The 22,399-nt window shown below is 37.8% G+C and overlaps 1 protein-coding gene and 1 long non-coding RNA gene across 2 annotated transcripts in view; one reads left to right on the top strand and one right to left on the bottom strand.

Moving 5' to 3' along the window:
- LOC140141494 (uncharacterized) overlaps positions 1–6,690 on the top strand; it is a 37,725-nt gene extending 31,035 nt beyond the window's left edge. Inside the window, exon 3 of the long non-coding RNA XR_011857422.1 lies at positions 6,622–6,690. This is a non-coding gene — a long non-coding RNA (uncharacterized lncRNA). The remainder of the gene's footprint in view (positions 1–6,621) is intronic.
- Positions 6,691–14,286: 7,596 nt separating this feature from the next.
- LOC140141485 (transcription factor Jun-like) lies at positions 14,287–17,337 on the bottom strand. The gene is given in 2 exon segments (XM_072163367.1): positions 14,287–16,852; positions 16,855–17,337. Coding segments are annotated over 2 exon segments (939 nt in total). The 5' UTR covers positions 17,159–17,337; the 3' UTR covers positions 14,287–16,217.
- Between the last annotated feature and the right edge of the window lie 5,062 nt (positions 17,338–22,399).

Here is a 22,399-nt window from a genome sequence, read left to right on the forward strand (position 1 = left end):
AGGAGTAAGAGAAAAATTGGTGATGGTTCATTTACATTGTAGTGTGTCTGGTCCAACCCTCTGGAACCAGTTACCGGCTACACTTCGCACTGCTCTCACAGTTGAATCTTTTAAAAAAGGTCTTAAAACGTGTATTTTCTAATGTATTTTGCTGCTGTTATTTTTGTATATTTGTAAAGCGCAATGTTCATATTTTTGGTATTGCGCTATATCCAGCGCCGTTGTTATGTTATGTTACTGAACATTTAGTTTTGTAAAATTATTTTACATTTGCTTTCATAGTAAAAATATATTATTTAATTTGTCTAAACCGCAGAATAATGTCAGTCCACACCCTGCATTATCTGAACAAATGCAGGTCTCAATTTTAAAGGGGCTATAGCATGATATGCATAGGAGAAATTGTGTGAGGGGAAAAATCAAGAGAGTTAACATTACTGTTTATCATCATTCTTTAATGCTCATACATCCCACATAATCATGTGCACTCTTTCTAAATACACATGCTGTAAAAATGGAAATATTGATTGAGATTTTTTCTTTTTCATTTCATGCCCATCTCAGAAATCTAACGGAACATGTATAAAATGCACTTTTTTCAGATATTTTAAAAATGTATTTTTTACACTTTGTTGTTGTCATCACATGATGAAAGTATTCTATTTTAAACAAAATGTTCAGTTGATAATGTGTAAGTGTAAATATGATGGTAAAATAAGAGTAATTGCATGGTTTCCATAGTAAACTATATTTTTGTGCAAAAAATGGGGGAAAAGGCAAATTTATGTTATTTTATCGGTGATACCATCAAAAATGCTTGTTTCTATAAGTAGATACCAGGCTTGCATATATAATTCACTATTTAATATGCCCAAAGCTCATTACTTGCCAAGCTTTTTGCATCAATTTTTATCCTAATGTTTAATTTTTAATGCACTACCATGCTGTTAAATTTTATACAGAACACGATGCATCTAGCTTTCAGCATCGCATTTTAAATTAAAATTTTCACCAGTCAATAAAGCTGCATTGGCGTGGTTACTCGGCATCGCATCGGCACGCTGGCTAGACAGAACAGATCCAAATAACTGCACATGTACTGAATAATTTGTATTTTCACTGTATATTAATTTTCACTTTATATACAGTTGTAAGTTTGCAAAATTAGAAAACAAGCTGATGTATTTGTTTTTTAATTATAGGACCAATATAGTAAAATACCACAAAAATTGCAGTAAATTGTAAATAGCAACCATTCTTTAATTCTTTCAAAATATATATTTGTATGAAAAATAAAATATGTGAAAATGTGTGTTTTGTCAGCACCTAGATGGAGTGATGAGTCATCCAGCTCTATTCAAGGAAACTGGTTTATTTGGGACATCAAAGAGGACATCCCCGCCATGGAGCAAACCCAGTACTGTAAACACTATACCAGGTTGAGAAAAATTAACATAAAACTCTTTCCATATGGGCCAATTGGGCTAATGGAATTCCACATTTTTGCTAGCTGGCTGTGTGTGCATGTATGCATAGACTACAGAGCATACAAAATACAAATTGATCTTTGCCCGAGTGCGCATATTTTATTAGTACCGGTATGCTTATATTTAGCATTGTGAGCCAGTCTGAGCCCATGCTGCAAGAATAAACTGATTTATATGCTCATTGCATTGCAAAGGCACATCAGTAGTTGTATATTGGAAAATTTATGCAGCACTAGAGAATTGCCAATGCAAAATAAAATTAGGCAACAATTTTGTATGCACTACACACATCCCTGATCTGAGATTGTATTCATATTAGCCATTGTGCTGTATGATACAGAAACTTCATCAACACGATAAACCCCATTTGTATTGTATGTTGATGGCACAGCCTTCCATTCAAACTGAGTTGTACTGTACATGTATATGGGTAATAATAATACAAATATCCAGGAATGCAGACGTACCTGGGATATACCCAACAGAATGAATCATCAAGCTAAAGTTAGAAATTGACTCATTCAATGAGCCTGCTGTACTATCATGGTACACGCTGGAACTATTATATGCCATCAATTTACACTTTTATTTATCAATGGGAACAATAACAAAACATGAAAAGGGGTCCGTTTTTGGTGATTGGTGATACCTTTGGTAAATAACATTCCTACAGAGGACAATATGGATGACCTCTGTAGAAAATTCAGTACACTCTATGCATGATACTGCGTGTATGAATAGTATACATTTTAATACAATCGGTCTAGTGGAGCATTACTCTGGCACTCTGGCGCCATGAAACAGCAAATACTCATCAAGAAATGCTTGTTTTTATAGTTCAAATATGTGAAAATAAATTGTTTCCAAGGCAAATTTCATGCTAAGTTAATATAGGCTTGAATTTAATATTTACATTTGACTGATTTTGGTGCACACATTTGTCATTATCCCCCCCCCCCTTGGAATCATGTAATGATGCTGCTGTTTGGCTATATGCCTTAATTGTTCATGCTTAATTGTTCATGATTTCAAGGGTGTAGTTTGAAGACAGTGCCATGGTATAATATCGGGGATAAGAGTTTTCCTCCTTTGGAAGATTTACTCTTCTAAATGTCCTTTATAGAAGGAATGATTTTCAAAATTGGCCTCTTTTGGGGTTGATTTTCCTCTTCTTTTAGTAAACTGAAACCCACTCATTGAGCTTGGAGCATGCTTGGAGTGTCTATTTCACCAACAACAGTGATCATATGCATATTTATAGCTGTGCTTTGATGTAAGCTTATGATTAAATGTTCAAAGTTGATTTAAACCTCTATAACATTAAAATGTTCATATCTTTTGGCATACAATTTTAAGTCCATATTATACCAGTTTCAAATATAACCAATTTGCCAGCAGCAAATTCATACTTGTGAGTTCACTGGCACTTCATTGGGGTACCTGCCCGATATTGATCATGTGGGAACATGTTTAAAAACTGAAACATTCAAAGTACAGGGTGTTTTAAAATTGTGATATGTGATATTGTGTTAAAATGTGAAAATGTGTTTGACATTATTATTGTAATGAATGTGAACGTATTAAGTTGTACCTAGTAAATAAAATGGGAGTGCAAAATGATAGAAGCGGATTTTGGCTAAAGAAGGCACAAAAAATGCCAACTAAACTGTGTTTATATGAGTTGGGGTGACTGTGTCATCCCATATGTGGTATACATGCATGTGCATGGAGTGGTTTTGCTTTGAAAGATGAGCCCAATGTGGGGTGGGTAAAATCATGGGGGGGCTTTTTGCCAGCTGAAGGGGGGGAAGCAATATTCAGGGCAAGCCGAGGTGGAGGGAATCAATTTTTGGCACACATTTATGGGACGACTTCTAAATAAAATGCTCTAAAAAGGCTTAAGGGAACTGGAATTAGCGTTTTGACAGTATTTTTTGTGGGACATGAGAACACATCAGACATATCGAATTGCATTTTGAATACGAAGAATGTCTTTCTGATATCAAATAATTTTTATTTTATGAAATTTACGATATAATACAAATTTTATAACAAATTAATCAAATTTGATATTTTTCACATTTTTGAGATATAACAGTCCTCGAAGTAAATTTGATAATTTAATGATATATTCTTAAAGTGTGTGTAGCTGGGAGCAAAATCCGACGATCAATTGAAAATGTTGACCTTTCATATTTAAGATATGGATTTTTTCCCCAAAAGACCTATTTTTTTTGTTGGTGTTTTGGGAAAAAAAATCAATATCTTCAATACGAAAGGTCATAATTTTCAATTGATCATCGGCTTTTCATCCCACCTACATACACTTCAAATATAAATCATCAGATTTATAAAGTTTACTTCGAGTACTGTTAAATATCAAAAATATCCATTTTTAATTATTTGCCATAAAATGTGTATTACATTGCGAATTTCAAAAAATCAAAATTATATGATATCAGAAGGACATTCTTCGTATTCAGAGTGCAATTCGATATGTCTGATGTGCTCTAATGCCCCACAATAAATACTGCCCAAACGTTCATACCCCATCCCTTAATAAAACAGTATGAAAATGATTAGTGGGTTTTTAATATGAAAATGCTTAAATATGCAAATTTCCCTGCTTGTTGCACTCACAATATATAGGCCTATATCTAGACCATCAAGATTTGCAAAATGGGATCCCAAAAGTTTGGATTGTGCAAAGGGGAAAAGGATTTTTTGGCAGGCCAAGAGGGGGGCAAGCAAATTTTTGTCATGCCATTTGGAAATTTTTGCTAACAGAAATAACAGGGATGGATCAGGGGACCCTTCCCTAAACAAATAGGGTAACCATATGGGAATGAAAACTGATATGGAATTGTGGATCCGTATAGTGGCAGGGTGGAATATGTGCAAATCAAAATTGCTACATGTAATTCCTAAACTAAAAGAAGGTTTGCAGTTTTTCACAACTAATTAAGTCAAAATTTAGTGTCAATTATACCCGCATGCGAAGCATGAACGGGTATATTGCCATTCTATGGTTTCTTCTCCTTCTCCTCCTCTTCCTTCTCCATCAAACACAACATTCTGTCAAGGCTAGCGCTAAAACTACAAAGTCCACAGGGCCCATATGTGGTACACTTATGGGCCCTACCCCGGAGACGTATCCTTTGCCCATCTTGGCCCCAGAGGTCAAAGGTCACGGGCCCCAGGGGCCCAAATGTAAAAATACAAAGTATGCCGTTTCTCATCAAATGAAGCAGCCTCAGGGCCCTGAGTTGGTACACTGATAGCCCCAGGGGTACTCTATATATACAAGTATACATGAGCCCCATATGTCATATATTATGGGCCCCAGGGCCCCAAATGTTAAAATAAGGGCAACAGATTGACAGGGCTAGCGCTAAAACTACAAGGGCCCCAGGGCCCATATGTGGTACACTTATGGGCCCTACCCGTAGATTTATCCTTTGCACATCTTGGCCCCAGAGGTCAAGGTCACGGGCCCCAGGGGCCCAAATGTAAAAATACAAAGCATGCTGTTTCTCATCAAATGAAGCAACCTCAGGGTCCTGAGTTGGTATACTGATAGCTCCCGGGGTACTCTATATATACAAGTATACATGAGCCCCACATGTCATATATTATTATGGGCCCCAGGGCCCCAAATGTTAAAATAAGGGCAACAGATTGACAAGGCTAGCTAAAACACTACAAGGGCACTAGGGCTCATATGTGGCACATGTATGGGCCCTAAGTTGTAAATGTGCCTTTTGCCCATTTTGGCCCCAGATGGTTTAGGCTAGGGCCCCAGAGGCCCAAATGTTAAAACAAAGGGCCCGCTGTTTCTCAGCAAATAAAGTAGCTACAGGGTTTAGATTTGGTACACTAATAGGTCTTCAGCATTATATTATTATATGTATACATGAACCCCACGTGTCACATAATATGGGCCCCAGGGCCTCAAACGCTAAAACATAGGGCCGGCCGTTACTCAGTAAATAAAGCAGCTACAATGTCCAGCTTGAGTCTGCTGATAGCACTTGAGAATTATATTTCAACATATGCACATGAGCCCCATAAGTCAAATATTATGGGCCCCAGGGCCCCAAATGTTAAAGCAAAGGGCCGGCCGTTTTTCATCAAATAAAGCAGCTCTAAAGCTCAGAGTTTGTACACAGATTGCACCTGAGAAATATTGTTATATGTACATACGAGACCCATATGTCACAAAATATGGGCCCCAGGGCCCCAAACGCTAACACATAGGGCCGGCCGTTACTCAGTAAATAAAGCAGCTACAGTGCCCAGCTTAAGTCTACTGATAGCACTTGAGAATTATACTTCAACATGTGTACATGAGCCTCATAAGTCAAATATTATGGGCCCAGGGCCCCAAATGTTAAAACGGGTCGTCCGTTTATCATCAAATAAAGCAGCTTCAGGGCTCAGAGTTTGTACACAGATTACACCTGAGAATTATATTGTTAATAACACCCACCCCACCCCATTCACAGAAACAATAGCGTAATTATAATAATATAGATGACTGAAACGTTAAGGCTGTTCCAGTTAAACTACATACCCATTGGCTGTTCTATTTAATTTACATACTCCCTCTGAACTGGCCACAAAATAGGCTGTTCCATTTAATTTACATACTCCCTCTGAAATGGCTGTTCCATTTAATTTACATACTACTTCTGGAATAGCTTTCCTTAATCAAATTGCATTATTATAGATGATGATAATTGGAAATACCACGTGTGAAGCGTTAAGGCTGTTCCATTCAAATAACATACCTTTGGCTGTTCCATTTAATTTACATACTCCCTCTGAAATGATTCCAAAATAGCTGTTCCATTTAATTTACATACTCCCTCTGGAATAGCTTTCCCCTAATCAAATTGCATATTGTGAATTTCAATCTATCAAATTGCATAGCTTCACTGTGAATTAGAGAGACTGACAACAGCAACCTAAGTCCTCAGCAAATAAGGACTGTAAGTTTGTGTAAATCGATAACATGCGGTATAGCCGTATTTGTGTACAAATATATAGCCTTCTAGTTATTATTATAACTCTTTCTTTTCTTTTGTTGTTTTGTTTGTTTGGTTGGTTGTTTCGTTTTGTTTTGTGGTGTTAGTTTCTCTTTTTTGTCTGCTAGATTCTAAGCTCGAAAGCTGAATTTCCATGACAGATCAAGATTACTTGGTGAGTATAATAAGTGGAGTCATGCCAAACAAACAAGCAAATGCACACATCGCTATATTAACCCTGGGGCTATAACAAATGAAACGGAATACTGAAATCCATACAAAATATGGAGTCAGTTTTATAATATCATGATCATCAGACCTTAGTGGGAAGAGAGGGGATGGGGAGGGGATGGCATATCTTTGAACTTGCCTTGGAAGTCCTGTTCAGGAGAATTAATTTTTGCACTGAGAAATAACAAATCCCTCCAGTCAAAACTCTTTCCCCCAGTGTCCCCCGTCAAAACCCCAAATTACTTAAATTTCCACTTGTGGCAATTCTGCACAAATTTTGTTTATTGCACCCCCGCCCAAATTTGCTGTGCCCCCCTTGAAATTTGCCTTTCCCCCATGAAAATTCTTGCCGCTACCACTGCTTGCTAGTGATAAACTTTTGTTAGAACTTTGATATTCCCCGGCCATACCTTTCTCAGCTCAGATGCTTGTCCGTTACTTTAATTGATACTGCGCCCCCTTCCTCATAAACTACTTCCTTTAATTACACCACTTGTAATGTGTACACAGAGCCCTCTTATTTTGTTTTAAAGACTGGTAGTACCGGTACTTTATAAAATTTCACATAGGTACCTCAGTTGCTTGTCCATTCATTTAATTGATACTACGCCCCCTTCCTTTTGTTTACTTGTTACCAAATTATAACTACTTCCTGATTGATGAAATAACTGTAGCTGTGTGGGGAAATTTGTGTGTACAAATCAACAACAAAATATCCCTTCCCCAAGGGAAAATGATTTCTATTAATTTTGTTTTACCTAATAATTATGATATTGTTTTGACAAGGCCATGTTTTATGTGGATCACATGCAGCTAGAGAGACAGACAGGGTGACAGACATACAGACAGACAAACATACAGATACATGTATCCACATACAAAGATAACTCATACCAAATACTTTTTAATAGTCAAAGTATTTGCTTTGAATAGACCTTTTTTGCCATACTTGCCATACATGATCACTCACTGAATGGCATGGTATTTCATTCATAAATTGTTTTGTATCATTTTGAAAAGAAAATATATCTTTTCCCAATATAAATTGACAATCTTCATTTTATTCATACAAAATAATTGTCACTATAAAATTCTTCACATTCCAAGAATACCTTAACCCAATAAAAAACAAAGCTTTACAAATACCAGCAATCCAATCTGCTGTAGCAGGAAACAATAGATAAGAATAGGAATTCCGGTGTCCATTGTGTCAACCAATCATGTGATTATTGTGTAATGGCATTTCAATGGCAGAGTGGTCATGGGGAATCCCATGATTTCACAACGTTGGTTGGTTGTTCCATGTGTTTATTTTCTCACAACTTCCACGTTGGATTATACATGTGGATGAATTTGCAAAAATTGGTATTTTATTATGAAAATGGGTGTTTTCAACAACTATAAATAACCGGGCGTTTTCAAAATGTGTGTGTTTATGGCATTTTTGTGATGTGAATGGGTGGGTGGGGTTAATCAATACAAATTTATGTATGTTTGTTGAGATTCTGTAATTAATGTATAGGCCTCCCGGATAGGCCTATTGCATTTTAATTAATTGTTTTAAGTATTTCAATCAATTATCCAAGCCTGTGTGATGTAATTATGACAATTAGTGTGAATAAAGTCGATTGTAGGCCTATTTATTTATTAATGTTTACAAGAAAGTCACTTATGTCAAAAATATTGGAATAATACTGACTTGAAATAAAAATATTGTCAACTTTGTTTTTAATATTACAGTTTTTATCTCCTTTTATTAAATATTATACTTTGTGATTGATCAGTATTTTTACCAGCGAGGGAATGAAGAATTTGAGAAGATAGTCTTAATAGAATATAATATCGAAAATGAACGGGGAGCTTTTAAATTCTTTAATGCAGGTATTTGAAAATTGAAATTCCCCATTTTCCTCCCAGTGAGATATTGAATATTCTAGTCCATGTTGAAATATTTGCCCAACTCAATTGTATATGTATGTGTAAATGTATGATGTTTGTACAATACAATATTTTGATGGTTTATTTGCACACAGGGTTGGATCCAAGTTCACTAGGATTTCTGGAAAAGTAATGAAATAGGGAAACACATGAGCCACATGGATCAATTTCTATCAGTCTCTGGCAAAGATCCAATAAGTGCAGTCAAAGTTCAAGTCCCAAACTGTGGAGTGAATATTCTCAGAACATTTTTGAAATCAAAATGATTCAAATTGATCCATGTGTTGAGTCATGGTTTAATAACCCTGCAGCAAAAATCCCCCTAAATCGAGAAAACCTTTAACAGGGACTTTCTGAGCGGGTTTCTGAGATCCCTCAAAGACAACTTTTTTTCTTTTTCTGAAGTTGATTTGATAAATTGGGAGAATACACTTTTTAAAAAAGAAATATTGTCAAAATATGAAGAAAAAAAATGAAAGGTTATACAAAATGTGTTTGTCTTTGCCAGATCATGTCCCTCACTGCCAGTACTGGATTACTGGATCCAGCAAACACAAAAATTTCTGTATGTATGTGTATTACAATGTTTTGGTCATGGTCAAAACATTTGAATAATAAAGGTCACACAACCTTTTTTTAATGTTTAGGTCATGCAACCTTTTTTTAATGTTTTGGGCAGAGACAATCATATCAGGTTTTGGGCCAATATGAAAAAATGTTGTCAAGCGACATTTTATATTTTTTGGCAAACTTAAACTTTTGCAAAATATTTTGTCAAGACTTTTATTTTAGAAGGTTTTGAGCAAGTATTTAAAAATATATGTTTTTGAATGTTATTAAAATATATTATACACTTTATAAATATCCAAGAAAGGTTGAAACCATGGACATGGTAAAGTGCTCAACCAAGAAGGGAGCTTAGGGCTAACGGCCCTTACGAAACAGTTCTGTAAAACTAATGTAGCAGGGTCATCTAAGTTTTATCTTGTATTAGGCTAAGTAAAAAATAAAACATGTTTCACGTCCGGGTTTTCGAAAAAAAGGAGGAAGAGGGGGCTTTTTATTTTCTATTTTTTATCGCAAAATTGGTGTAAATACCCATACTTAGAGCTGTTTTAGCGCACAATCTGTACATACAATAATGCCTGGAAAAAGGAGGAGGCCCTTTTTATTTGTTGTAATGAGAGTTACACCCACTCTAATGATCACAAAACCTTCCTAAAATGTTTCTTGTATCTTAACAAGGCTGTAGAAAGCATCCCAACTTCCTAGACATATTTCTTGAAAAGTTATAACTGAATTTCAAAAAATAAAAAATTATTTGAGAAAACCTCAAAAAAGGAAGCGGGAGGGGACGTGAAACATGTTTATTTTTTTATTTGGCCTTATACACTTTATACATGTAGGCCTTTATAACCTGATGTTGAAACATTTTCTGTCAATTGTTTTTGCTGGGAAGTCTTTTTGACTTAAAAGCGGTGTCATTGTAGGCCTAATACTATAGTAAATATGCCATAATGCCAAAAAATGATGTGTGGGTAGGGATTCAGGGATCTCTGAATGCAGTTAATACCCAATTTTGTCCCCAAGTGTAGTTCCCCTAAAAAATATACCCTTTTCAATTTTTTCTTTGATCAATCATAAAACATAGGTCTATTTCTTGAATGTCTCCCTCACTCCTGGGTGTTAAGGTAAAATGCCAGAAAATTATCATAAACTTTATAATCCATTCTTGTTGGTTTAGGTTGAACCAGATCCTAAATGCACCACATGTATGTATGTGGGTAGCGCGGGGGTAGCGGTGCACTACCATGTACTATTAGCTTATTTTGCCTGTTTCACAGATCCTGCCTGTTTGCCTACATGTACCCCTGCCCTGTGTTGGGTAAAGTCGGTATTCAAAATCATTTCATGAAAATGATGAAGCACACCTAAACAAGCAAGAACATGTTGATAAAAGATGAGCGTTTGAAAAATGAGATTGAAATTGCTTGTGGTAATAATAGAAATTCAAGTTGTGAAATTGCTGGTTCCATTTCATGCATGTGGGAGTAAGTTTTTCTGATCAAACAGTTTTCACTTTGTATCATCCGCATGTGCATATATTGGTTAATAAAAGTGTTGTACAAAATGTAATATTTACCTTAGAATACAAATTCATTTTGTTTCCAGTATTTTAAAGGAGTATTTTGTGATCCTAGCATCCTCTATTTATGTCATTTTTCATTAGATATCCACGAAAAAAACCTATTCCCAAATTTTCAGTTGATTCCGATTTTGCGTTCGTATGCATGATTTATGTGTATTACACTGCTCCATAGACAATGCGTTGTAATTTCGTTCTGGTGCACCAGAACGAAATTCAAATTTCACGATATCTTTGCTAAACGAATTAATCTGCAAGAAATATTTTGTACATAAACATTAGGGGCTGTGCAATAATTATGAGCCCTGGGGGTAGGGTAAAATTGGGGGGGGCAAGAAATTTTTGGCGAGCGAAAGGGGGGGGCAAGCAATTTTGGCAAGCCGAGAGGGGGGGGACAAGCGATTTTGGCACGCATTCATGGGGCGCTTTTTAATAAAACGCTCTAAAAAGGCTTAGGAAAACGGCACGGAAACGCTTAAATATGCAAATTTTCCTGCTAGCACTTTCGCCATAACATACATCTAGACCATTTAAAGTTTGAAATTTGGGATCCCAAGAATTTTTGGCGGGCCGATTTTGGCGAGGGGGGGGGGGGCAAGCGATTTTTGGCGGGCCGAGAGGGGGGGGCAAGCAATTTTGGCGAGCCGTTCAGAAATTTTACCCCCCTGATAATTATTGCACAGCCCTTATGTAGCCAGAGGTTTCCAGTGATGTAAAAATCTCAACTTTTTTTGAGAAAAGTGGGGGGATGAGGCTGTGGATCACGAAATGCCCTTTTAAGATTTATCCATACATTTTGTGTGTGTAATTTCACCACTGTCTATTCCCACATAACTTCTACACAGATCATGGGAAGATCCCCCGGAAGATCCAAGATCAAGATTAGTCAAGGTTAATTGAATTGCCATATTCCTTCCATTAACCGCCTAGGGCACTTAACAAAGTTATTTTGGGTGGGCGCTTAATTTTTTAAAAATATTGTTAACATGTAAAAAATAGCCCAGAATATGGATTTTGGTTCAGTGTTTGATACATGTGTAGTTGCATGGATTCTGCACGTAATGATAGAGGATCATGTATACATGGAGTAGAAAGTAGTTGGGTGGATGCTTATAGGGCATGGGCGGTTACAGGCCCGTAACCAGGATTTATTTGGGAGGGGCTGATTTTGAAAAAGTGGACTTTTTTTTCTTCTAAATTTTGACCTTTTTGGACTGGGGGGTACGGATTTTGAAAAAGTGGACTTTATTTCCAAAATTTGGATCTTTTTTGACCAAAAAGGCGTGAATAACCTCAATTTTTTCCCTCGCTACACTCGCAAATGGGACTTTTTGGGCATTTTGGGGGCGGCCACCCCCAGCCCCCTGGTTACAGACCTGGGTGGTAAATGGAATGAAGACGGTTCTGTCCGTGACATGATCTGCTAAATTTATTAGGGACCATTCATTATAATATGCCACAGGACTAGGGGAATTTATAGGAAGAAAAAGGGCAACACAGAGATTGAGCCATGATGTATGATTTCCAACAAATTTTAATCATTTAATCTGACCAAAAAATCATGAAATTAGGTAAGGTACAAAATAATGTCAGGAATTAACAAGGTGAAATGACACAACGCCACTGAATATCTTGGCTGTTTATAGGCCGATGTCAAAAAATTAGGTTTGAACAAACTTGACCAATTTTATTTATTGTAAATTATGGATTTAATCAGTGTTAATGGGGAACGCGCACTGAAGTGAATGCAAGGGGATTAAGAATTTTTTGTCTGGAAAATTGAGAATTGCCCATCTAGTGTATTATTATTGATTTGGTTCTTTAAACAAACAGCAAAATGAAGAAGGAAATGAAAATGTTAAATAATTAAAGGATATTAATTATAGACCATTGTTTGTACTTACCTGCAAACAAACTTCAGTTTTGATTTTGTAACTTGGATTCTGGTAATAAAATATGCAAGTTTCCTGCATTTATGTCCATTGCAAAACTACGTTTTGAAAGACAGACAGTGACAGAACTCAAGTGTTTGCTTATCGTTAGGCTACTCACAGTTGATCTGAAGTTTCCCATCACATTAATTTCTGAAAATAAGTGTGCTAACTTTGTCATTTTATTACTATCAGATGCCAACTTGCCAATCTATCGCAACGAGGCCATACATACTCTCGATATAACGACGTTTCTGATTGGATTTGGGCTCCTTTTTGCTGCAGTACACAGGGCATAAACAAGCTGCGTCACGCAGCGTTGGAACCCAATTAACGCGATCCACGATTTGCTAGTGTTGCAAGTGGGCCTACTCATTTTCTCCCAATTTTTGAAGGAAAACGGTATGGAAATGTTATTGGAACTTGGTAAACCCTTATAATTTTCATTTGTATTGAATTGCTAACAATGTTGGGTATGTATGAACAGGATTGAGGGCATGATCGCTGTTTTTATCAACGATCATGCCCGAAATCCTATGAATGAACCCCTAATTGACAGTAGCGAAAATGAATGTTTTGATTTACCCACTATAAATGAATGGACATTCCAGTTTTTAATGAATTTAAGTGCGGACCTGAAAATGAAGTGATGGGGTAGTACGGTAGTTGGCATCTATTTTCTGTTTGATGACATGTAGAACAAGTTACTTAATTGCAAAATGTTTGTTCTATTCAGTGACAAATTGGTAATTGGCAAATATGTGGGCCACCAATAAATTTATCCACATGTCTACACTTATTTTATTTTGAGAATAATAATTATGTGTTGATTATTTGGTCATATTTTGCAAATCACTTGTTTCACAGTATTATTGTACTCTGTATTGTACTATTGCTTCCAAAATAGCACCATTTCCCCAATGGTACAAGCCATGTTCAATAGTGATACTTTCATGTCCAAGTATGCTGGAGCGTCCTCAAGGTTTGATTCTGGTGCTTCCTTGACAGGTAAAGCAATATGCACTTTACTTTGGGTTTCTCTACTGGATGTTGATTTGTACATAAATTCCTTCCCACACGGTAATAGCATATTGCATAACATTTAACAAAAGATTCAGTTCAGAGGTTTTCCATCTTTGTTATGCAATACACAAATAGCATTGTGGGAAGACATTTATGTATCGGTGTCCGGTAGAGGTGCATATTGAAACGGGAGGTTTTCCATCTTTGTTATGCCATACACAAATAGCATTGTGGGAAGACATTTATGTATCGGTGTCCGGTAGAGGTGCATATTGAAACGGGAGGTTTTCCATCTTTGTTATGCCATACACAAATAGCATTGTGGGAAGACATTTATGTATCGGTGTCCGGTAGAGGTGCATATTGAAACTTCATGGAATAAAGGGGGTTGTATGTTTATGTTGATCTCTTGTGGTCCATTTTAATATCCCAGGGTTCTCCCTATTTACCCCCATATAATAACAACCCACTTCAATTAACAATAGAGACAGAGGAAACAACTGTTCACATTTAAGAAGACAATAATATTTTAATATGGTACAATCTGTCCTCAAACAATGTTCATTGTACAATAAAACATAGGCAAGATTATCAAATAATCAATTGTTTAAAAAGTACTCATTCAAAGTTGTAAAAGCTGGCTCATTTTTAAACCATTGTTGAAAATGACCAGTGTAATTTATCATTCATGAAAAAAGCTGGAAATTATCAAATTTGGAGTTTTACAAATTAAAATTTTTTGCTGAAATGTAAAACCTGTAAACAAACCAAACTTGAATTTCCAGATTTCTTTGGAATAATTGACACAAAAAGATTTTGTACAAAAATGCTTCAACAATATGTACAAATAATACCTTTTCAGTTAAAATGTTTAATATCATACACATTGCTTTTGAGCATTTATTTCAAAGTTGTCCAATTTGAATGAAACACAATAAACTCCTCAGCAAGTTACAATTTTTCTTTTGAAACTTCTGAAAGACATCCACATCCTACAGTCCTCCTAATACTTTCTTGGAATAGCAATAATATAGCATGTCAGTCTTTACTCAGTCGGGCCAGCCAGCACATTCACTTTCTAGTTACCGCTATGTAGGTTCCTGATGTTACGAAATAACCTTTTCACATTTTAGTATATTTTTGCTTAAAGCACATACACACTGGCTTGTTTAATGACATGATAGAATTCAATAATTTAACACCATGGCAGTGCACTCGGGCCATACAATTTTTTAACAATATTTGTCAGAAACAAGTTCTTTTTCCAAGTTTGATAATGATCAGGCACTGGCAGTTTCAATATTTGAGCCTTCATTTTAACTACCAAACTAGCAACCAAAAATGAAAATAAAATTTAAACAATTATTGCAAAACATAATTGGTAACAAAAAATAGTTATTTTTTATAAAATAGAAATTTGGTTTCTTGATAAAAATCACATTACTTGATCAAGTGAAAAATAGTCAGAATTCTTGCCAATTTTGTGGTACTGAATACTTTTTAAAATGAACAAAAATAGACACAATTAAAGCCACTTTTCACTCGTTCCTGCTGTGAAATTCACAGGCATAATTTTATCCCACTCTTGACACCAGCTCATTGACATTGCTAATTAGCAGTCATCTCCTAAATTTTGATTGTTTACCAATTATTCTTTATCCTTTGCAGTCAAATTAAAATGGGATATTGTTGATTAATTACCAATTTCAATTATTGATTTAACAAGGCATGATTATAATTAAGTTACAAACAAATGTCAGTTTTTCCCTTTAAAAATATCATTGACATACAAATTGCATATTTTTTGGCAACTAAAATTTCACTTGTATGTAAAAATCAATACACAATTATTCCACGAAACATTTCTGAAAATAACCCTTTAAAATTGATATTCATAAGTATAAAATTTCCCCTATATTGCTAGCAAAAGGCGTAGACTCCTTTTCATGCATAATAAATGCATGACCCCGAGGGGAATATCGAATTAAAATGTACACGAACCGAGTGTCTGCGCACACGTACATTAAAACCAAAATGGAGTCTGTGACGGGATATCCCTAAGCCCTTTGTCTTTCTTACGAAACACATGCCTCACTGGTTATTGCAAAATTGTCAATTACAGATATTTCAATTCAGTCTAAAATAGTAGACTGTTTAATTTAAAGCACCAACAACTTAAAAATCATACAAAATTGTATAAAGTCACTGAATGCTCTGAAAGAGCCACGGAATTCAAGTTCTTTTCTTCGGATTTTGCTGAGTGGTTTTCGATCAGCATGCAGCACTGAATTCACACGGCGATCGGCTGCCCGGTGTATTGCTTCACTCAACGGGAGACCCGCCCACACGTACTAACATCAACAATCGGGTGGCAGTTTTTTCGTCCGGTTTGAAAACGTCTCAAGTTCTAAACTCAAAATGTCTCAGTTCAAATTCAAAACGCTAACTGTTGCGCTAACATTACTTGGCATCCATTTTTGACATGTTCCATAACGCCTTGTTTTAACGCACAAACTTGTTCTCTGAGTTTTGTTGCAGTGTTCACTAAATCGGAATTTTGTGTTTTCAAGTCTTTCACTTTATCTTCCAATCGGGCGATGCGTTCCAACTTGCGCTTGCGGCACTTGCTGGCTGCTACACGGTTCCTCAACTTCTTGCGTTCTGCCTTGATTCTTTCTTGGGTTTCCATGTCAATAGGGGACATTGGAGGGGTACCGTGGAATACAGGAACAGTCTGTGGTTGCTCAACTTGGTGTACAACATGTTCTTGTTTGATAGCTGGAACTCTCGACGTGGCTACCCATGCGCCATTCGGTTGCAAAGCAGTTGTATCTACTGTAGTTGCAATGGCGGAGTTGCGTTGATAGTTCACAGTTGTACCAGGGAGAGTTGTTGTCGTTTGCAAAGCTGGGTTGTAATTTGCACTGGTTACTACAGTGTTCGGAGGTGCATGCATTTGTGGCAATGTTTGTACCACAGAAACTTGGGTGTAAGTTAGTCCAGTTTCTGCATCCGTCGTGGTCAAATTTGCCGGTAAACTCGTTGAATTGCCGGCATTCCCGGAATTGTCGAGTGTAAACTTTGCAAAGCCTCAACAAATCCTTGCGCAAAAGCTGCCTGTTCTTCGGTAACATTTTTCGGGCATATGAACTGAGTTGGTGTCGGAGTTGTACATACATTTCCCTGTTGGTTGATGATCATTTTCTCCAATTCTGGCGACGCCAATTTCAGCATTTGTACGTCCGGAGTGGACAGTATAGATTTGCGTGTTTTACCAATGTCCAAATCTAATGTCATGCTCTTCTTCTTGTTGAGCCATGGGTTACTGTCCTCGTAGAATTGAGTCTCCATTTTCGTGGCTGTTTTCGTTGACATACAATGATCAAGTTATTTTGCTGCTAGTGTTGTCAGTTTGAAGCTGACTCACTACTGCAACAATGTGTGGGATGGATTCAGCAAGATTTCTGAAGTCCAAATAAAAATAATGTAGTGTTTTGAAGATCGCACTTCGCACGTTCACGATAGCAATATCTCGAGTATGTGTCTTCCGACGCTGAGTCACAATATATAGACTGACTAAGGATGCTAAAAATAGGATATAAGCAATGACATAAGATTCTAGGTATTTGATTGGCTAGTGATGACATCATAGTATAAGTGACTGCCGCTAATGAGGGCATATCATTGGTCGCCATAGGAATTGGTAAAGAGTGCAATGCATTGTGGGGCATGGGGAGCGCCCTTATCGGTGACGTAATGGAAAGCGGGAATTCTCTATCGGGTGTGTATTATTTTGGAATAGGGGTGTGATATTTCAAGAAGTTTAGGAAAATATATAATGTGGGAAAGTTTGTCCACAATTACGACGAATTCACCTATTATCTTTTTAAAAATTTATTCTGGATTATTTAAACAAAAATGTAACGGCTTTTTAGACAAGAAGCAACGTCGGATATCGGTAAGCATGCACCTCTACATTTAGTCACGCTTAAAGCAAATATCGAATCGTCCTCTACGTCAGAGGTTTTCCGCTTAACCATGTTAACCCGGAAGAGTATAGAATTTCCATAACAAAACGTCACATGACTAGTGACGTAGCAAGTGCTTGCCATATATGGCTAAAAGGTGATACCGCCAGGTATTAATGAGCGACCTTGAAAGATACGACAAGTGGAGTGTGTAAACAAAACTTGCATATTATTGGTAGAATATTTATATGAGAGAAGAAAACACAAATCCATTACATAAATAGATTTAACAATAGCACCGGATATCCGAATTGCATCTTTTTGATGGGACTTTCCTACTGGTGATGGTGCTTATGCTTGGCACATGTCATAAATCGTTCCATGTGCATGTGCTACATTTTGCTGAATAATATTCGGGATAATATTAAAAGATACTATAGAGTTTGCACCGATTTGACACTGACAGTTCTATGCGTGTTTACGTTTGGTGTCAAGAGTGGGATGGGATCCCCATTCAGGATGCGTCATCATGGAATATCCTAACACAAAATAAAACTTAGGCCTATTTATAATTCGTTTATAATGTTAATGATATTACTAGTATTAGCCTATTAGGCAATTCATTTTACACTTTCATTACACTGAATTCAATCAGGGCCTCTGGAATTCAACCCGAATTCAACACATGATTTAGGCCGCATAAAAAATTAAAATGTTGGTTCTCGGCCAGTGGATTTTCATGTCGGTAGCTGGGGTTAGGGACCGTTCACAAACACTTGTAGAGGGGGCCTGATGCAAAAAAAATTCATCGTGCCCCCCCTTTTTGACATGAAAATTATGGGTCAACCCCATAGAAAAGCATATAAACTTCAGGCCCCCCTTAGGAGGGTCAACAATTTTTAGGCCCCCCCCTTTTTGCATCAGGCCCCCTGGCCCTAACAAGTGTTTTAAACGGTCCCTTACGCAAGTTAAGTTTTTGTATGGGTGTGCCACTGAGAATTTGAAAGGGGACCCATCAATATACCTTTTTTTTTCAAGAAATTTGTACCCATCTAAGGCGTATATACCAAAGTTCTAAATTATTGGCCAAAATGTAACACATTGTCTTTGGGGTAATTTCAAAACTTTTACCTACAGCGAGGTAAAATCAGATAATTTTGAAAAAAGGACCCATCCATATACCAAAATTGACATAAAAAATAGGGTCATTAATATACCAAAGGGCCGAAAATGCTACCCATGTTTGTGGCATGTCCCCGTATGGCCATTTATAGCATTGTTGTACATGCAGTAGTTTTAGGTCTTTTCCAGCAGTGTTCCAGTGTTCCAGGGAAAGTAGTGGGGGGGCCAATAATTTTGGTGGCTATGGAAAAGTACCATTGCCCCCCCCCCCCCAATAATTTGAGCCAGGTACCATTGCCCCCAATATTTAACATCTTGCAAAGCCCCCGACCCAGTACCACAAATAGACTTGGAAGTGATCCTTCTCTAATAAACTTATTTATGATATTCCCGGGGGATATTCCAAAGTCCAAATTATTTAAAAAAAAATCAAATCCCAGAAATTGTGGAAGCAGGGGTCAAGAACCAAAACATTAATCTTTTTTAGGCCTTGTGAACCTAGTGCTATCTAGTCAGGGCGAAAAAAAGTTTTGCCTAACCCAACTCCTATGGCCCCCGAGAATCAAACCTAACAGGTATCTCTATACTTGGGACCGACAGCTTAAATGTTCCCTCCGATGCTCATGGTTCATTTACCCAATGTAAATGAACCACAGGGAAAGCATAGAGAAAAGTTTCATTACACAAATTATGCATAATTTCCCTACCGGAGTGACACTCCTTATAAGACTAATGTATTATATAGTGAAGCCGCCCCCTAATTTGCATATTTGCATAATTAATTAACTTTATGCAAATTAGCTCATACAGACTCAAGACAAATTATTCATACTAGGCGGTTACCCGTATTTGGCGGTTCTCGGCTGTCGCGATTACCTGGCTGATGGCGAATGTACTCACCAAGTTTTATGCCCATAGGACAGTTTTACTAATTTGACCTCAGATGACCCCTTGTGACCTCAAAATGACCTTCCAAAATGTGCCTCTAAATGTTGGCTGTACCCACCACGTTTCATGCCCATACGACAGTTTTTAGTAATTTGACCTTGGATGACCACAGATGACCCCAAAATGACCGTCCAAAAATTTGACTCTAAAAGTTGACTGTACCTACCAAGTTTCATGCCCATACGACATTTTTTACTAATTTGACCTCAGACGACCCCTGGGTGACCCCGGATGACCCCAAAATGACCGTCCAAAATTTTGACTCTAAAAGTTGACTGTACCCACCAAGTTTCATGCCCATACGACAGTTTTTAATAATTTGACCTCAGATGACCCCTGGATGACCTTGGGTGATCTTGGCCCGTAACCGAAACAAACTTGTACTGTCTGAGGTCCAGATGCACCCACCCACCAAGTTTGAGGAACGTGCGACCCCCTAGTCTCTGAGAAAATAGGCGGAAAACAGTTTTTACTAATTTGACCTCAGATGACCCCTGGGTGACCTTGACCCACTAACCAATGCAAACTTGTTCCGTCTAAGGTCAAGATGCACCTACCCACTAAGTTGCATGTCCATATGACAGTTTTTACTAATTTGACCCCTAGATGACCTCTGGTGACCTTGACCCACTAACCAATACAAACTTTTTCTGTCCCGGGTCAAGATGCACCCACCCGTCAAGTTTGAGGAACGTGCGACCCCCAGTCTCTGAGAAAAACAGTTTTTACTAATTTGACCCCTGGGTGACCTTGACCCACTAACCAATACAAACTTGTTCTGTATGGGGTCAAGCTGAACCCACCCACCAAGTTTGAGGAACGTGCGACCCCCAGTCTCTGAGAAAAACAGTTTTGACTAATTTGACCCCTGGGTGACCTTGACCCACTAACCAATACAAACTTGTTCTGTATGAGGTCAAGCTGAACCCACCCACCAAGTTTGAGGAACGTGCGACCCCTAGTCTCCTAGAAAATAGGCGAACAGACACACAGACAGATAGACGATGCGTATTATTATATAGACTAGGCGGTTACCAGTATTTGGCGGTTCTCGGCTGTCAAGATTACCTGGCTGATGATGACTACTTACCAAGTTTTATGCCTATAGGACAGTTTTTACTAATTTGACCTCAGATGACCCCTTGTGACCTCGGATGACCCCCAAATGACCTTCCAAAATTTGACTCTAAAAGTTGACTGTACCCACCAAGTTTCATGCCCATATGACATGTTTTACTAATTTGGCCTCAGATGACCCGTGTGACCCCAGATGACCCCAAAATGACCTTCCAAAAATTTGACTCTAAAAGTTGATTGTACCCACCAAGTTTGATGCCCATACGACAGTTTGTACTAATTTGACCTCAGATGACCCCTGGATGACCTCGGGTGATCTTGGCCCACCAATCGAAACAAATTTGTTCTGTCTGAGGTCCAGATGCACCCACCCACTAAGTTTGAGGAACGTGCGACCCCTAGTCTCCGAGCAAATAGGCGGAAAACAGTTTTGACTAATTTGACCTCAGATGACCCCTGGGTGACCTTGACCCACTAACCAATACAAACTTGTTCGGTCTTAAGTCAAGATGCACCTACCCACCAAGTTGCATACCCATATGACAGTTTTTACTAATTTGACCCCTAGATGACCTCTGGTGACCTTGACCCACTAACCAATACAAACTTGTTCTGTCCCGGGTCAAGACGCACCCACCCGTCAAGTTTGAGGAACGTGCGACCCCCAGTCTCTGAGAAAAACAGTTTTTATTAATTTGACCCCTGGATGACCTTGGGTGACCTTGACCCACTAACCAATACAAATTTGTTCTGTGTGGGGTCAAGCTGCACCCCCCTACCAAGTTTGAGGAACGTGCGACCCCTAGTCTCCGAGAAAATAGGCGGACAGACAGAGTTACAGACAGAGGCACAGACAGTGTCACAGACAGAGTCACAGACTACCAGTATTATTATAAAGACTAGGCGGTTACCCGTATTTGGCGGTTCTCGGCTGTCGCGATTATCTGGCTGATGGTGACTGTACCCACCAAGTTTTATGCCCTTAGGACGGTTTTTACTAATTTGACCTCAGATGACCCCTTGTGACCTCGAAATGACCTTCCAAACTTTGGCTTTAAATGTTGACTGTACCCACCACGTTTCATGCCCATACAACAGTTTTTAGTAATTTGACCTTGGATGACCCCAAAATGACCGTTCAAAAATTTGACTCTAAAAGTTGACTGTACCCACAAAGTTTCATGCCCATACAACATTTTTTACTATTTTGACCTCAGATGACCCCGGATGACCCCAAAATGACCGTCCAAAAATTTGACTCTAAAAGTTGACTGTACCCACCAAGTTTCATGCCCATACAACAGTTTTTACTAATTTGACCTTATATGACCCCTGGATGACCTCGGGTGATCTTGGCCCACTTACCGAAACAAACTTGTGCTGTCTTAGGTCCAGATTCACCCACCCACTAAGTTTGAGGAACATGCAACCCTTAGTCTCCGAGAAAATAGGCGGAAAACAGTTTTACTAATTGACCTCAGATGACCCCTGGGTGACCCAC

This window comes from Amphiura filiformis, chromosome 19 (assembly GCF_039555335.1).
Source record: "Amphiura filiformis chromosome 19, Afil_fr2py, whole genome shotgun sequence".
Taxonomy (NCBI): Eukaryota; Metazoa; Echinodermata; class Ophiuroidea; order Amphilepidida; family Amphiuridae; genus Amphiura; species Amphiura filiformis.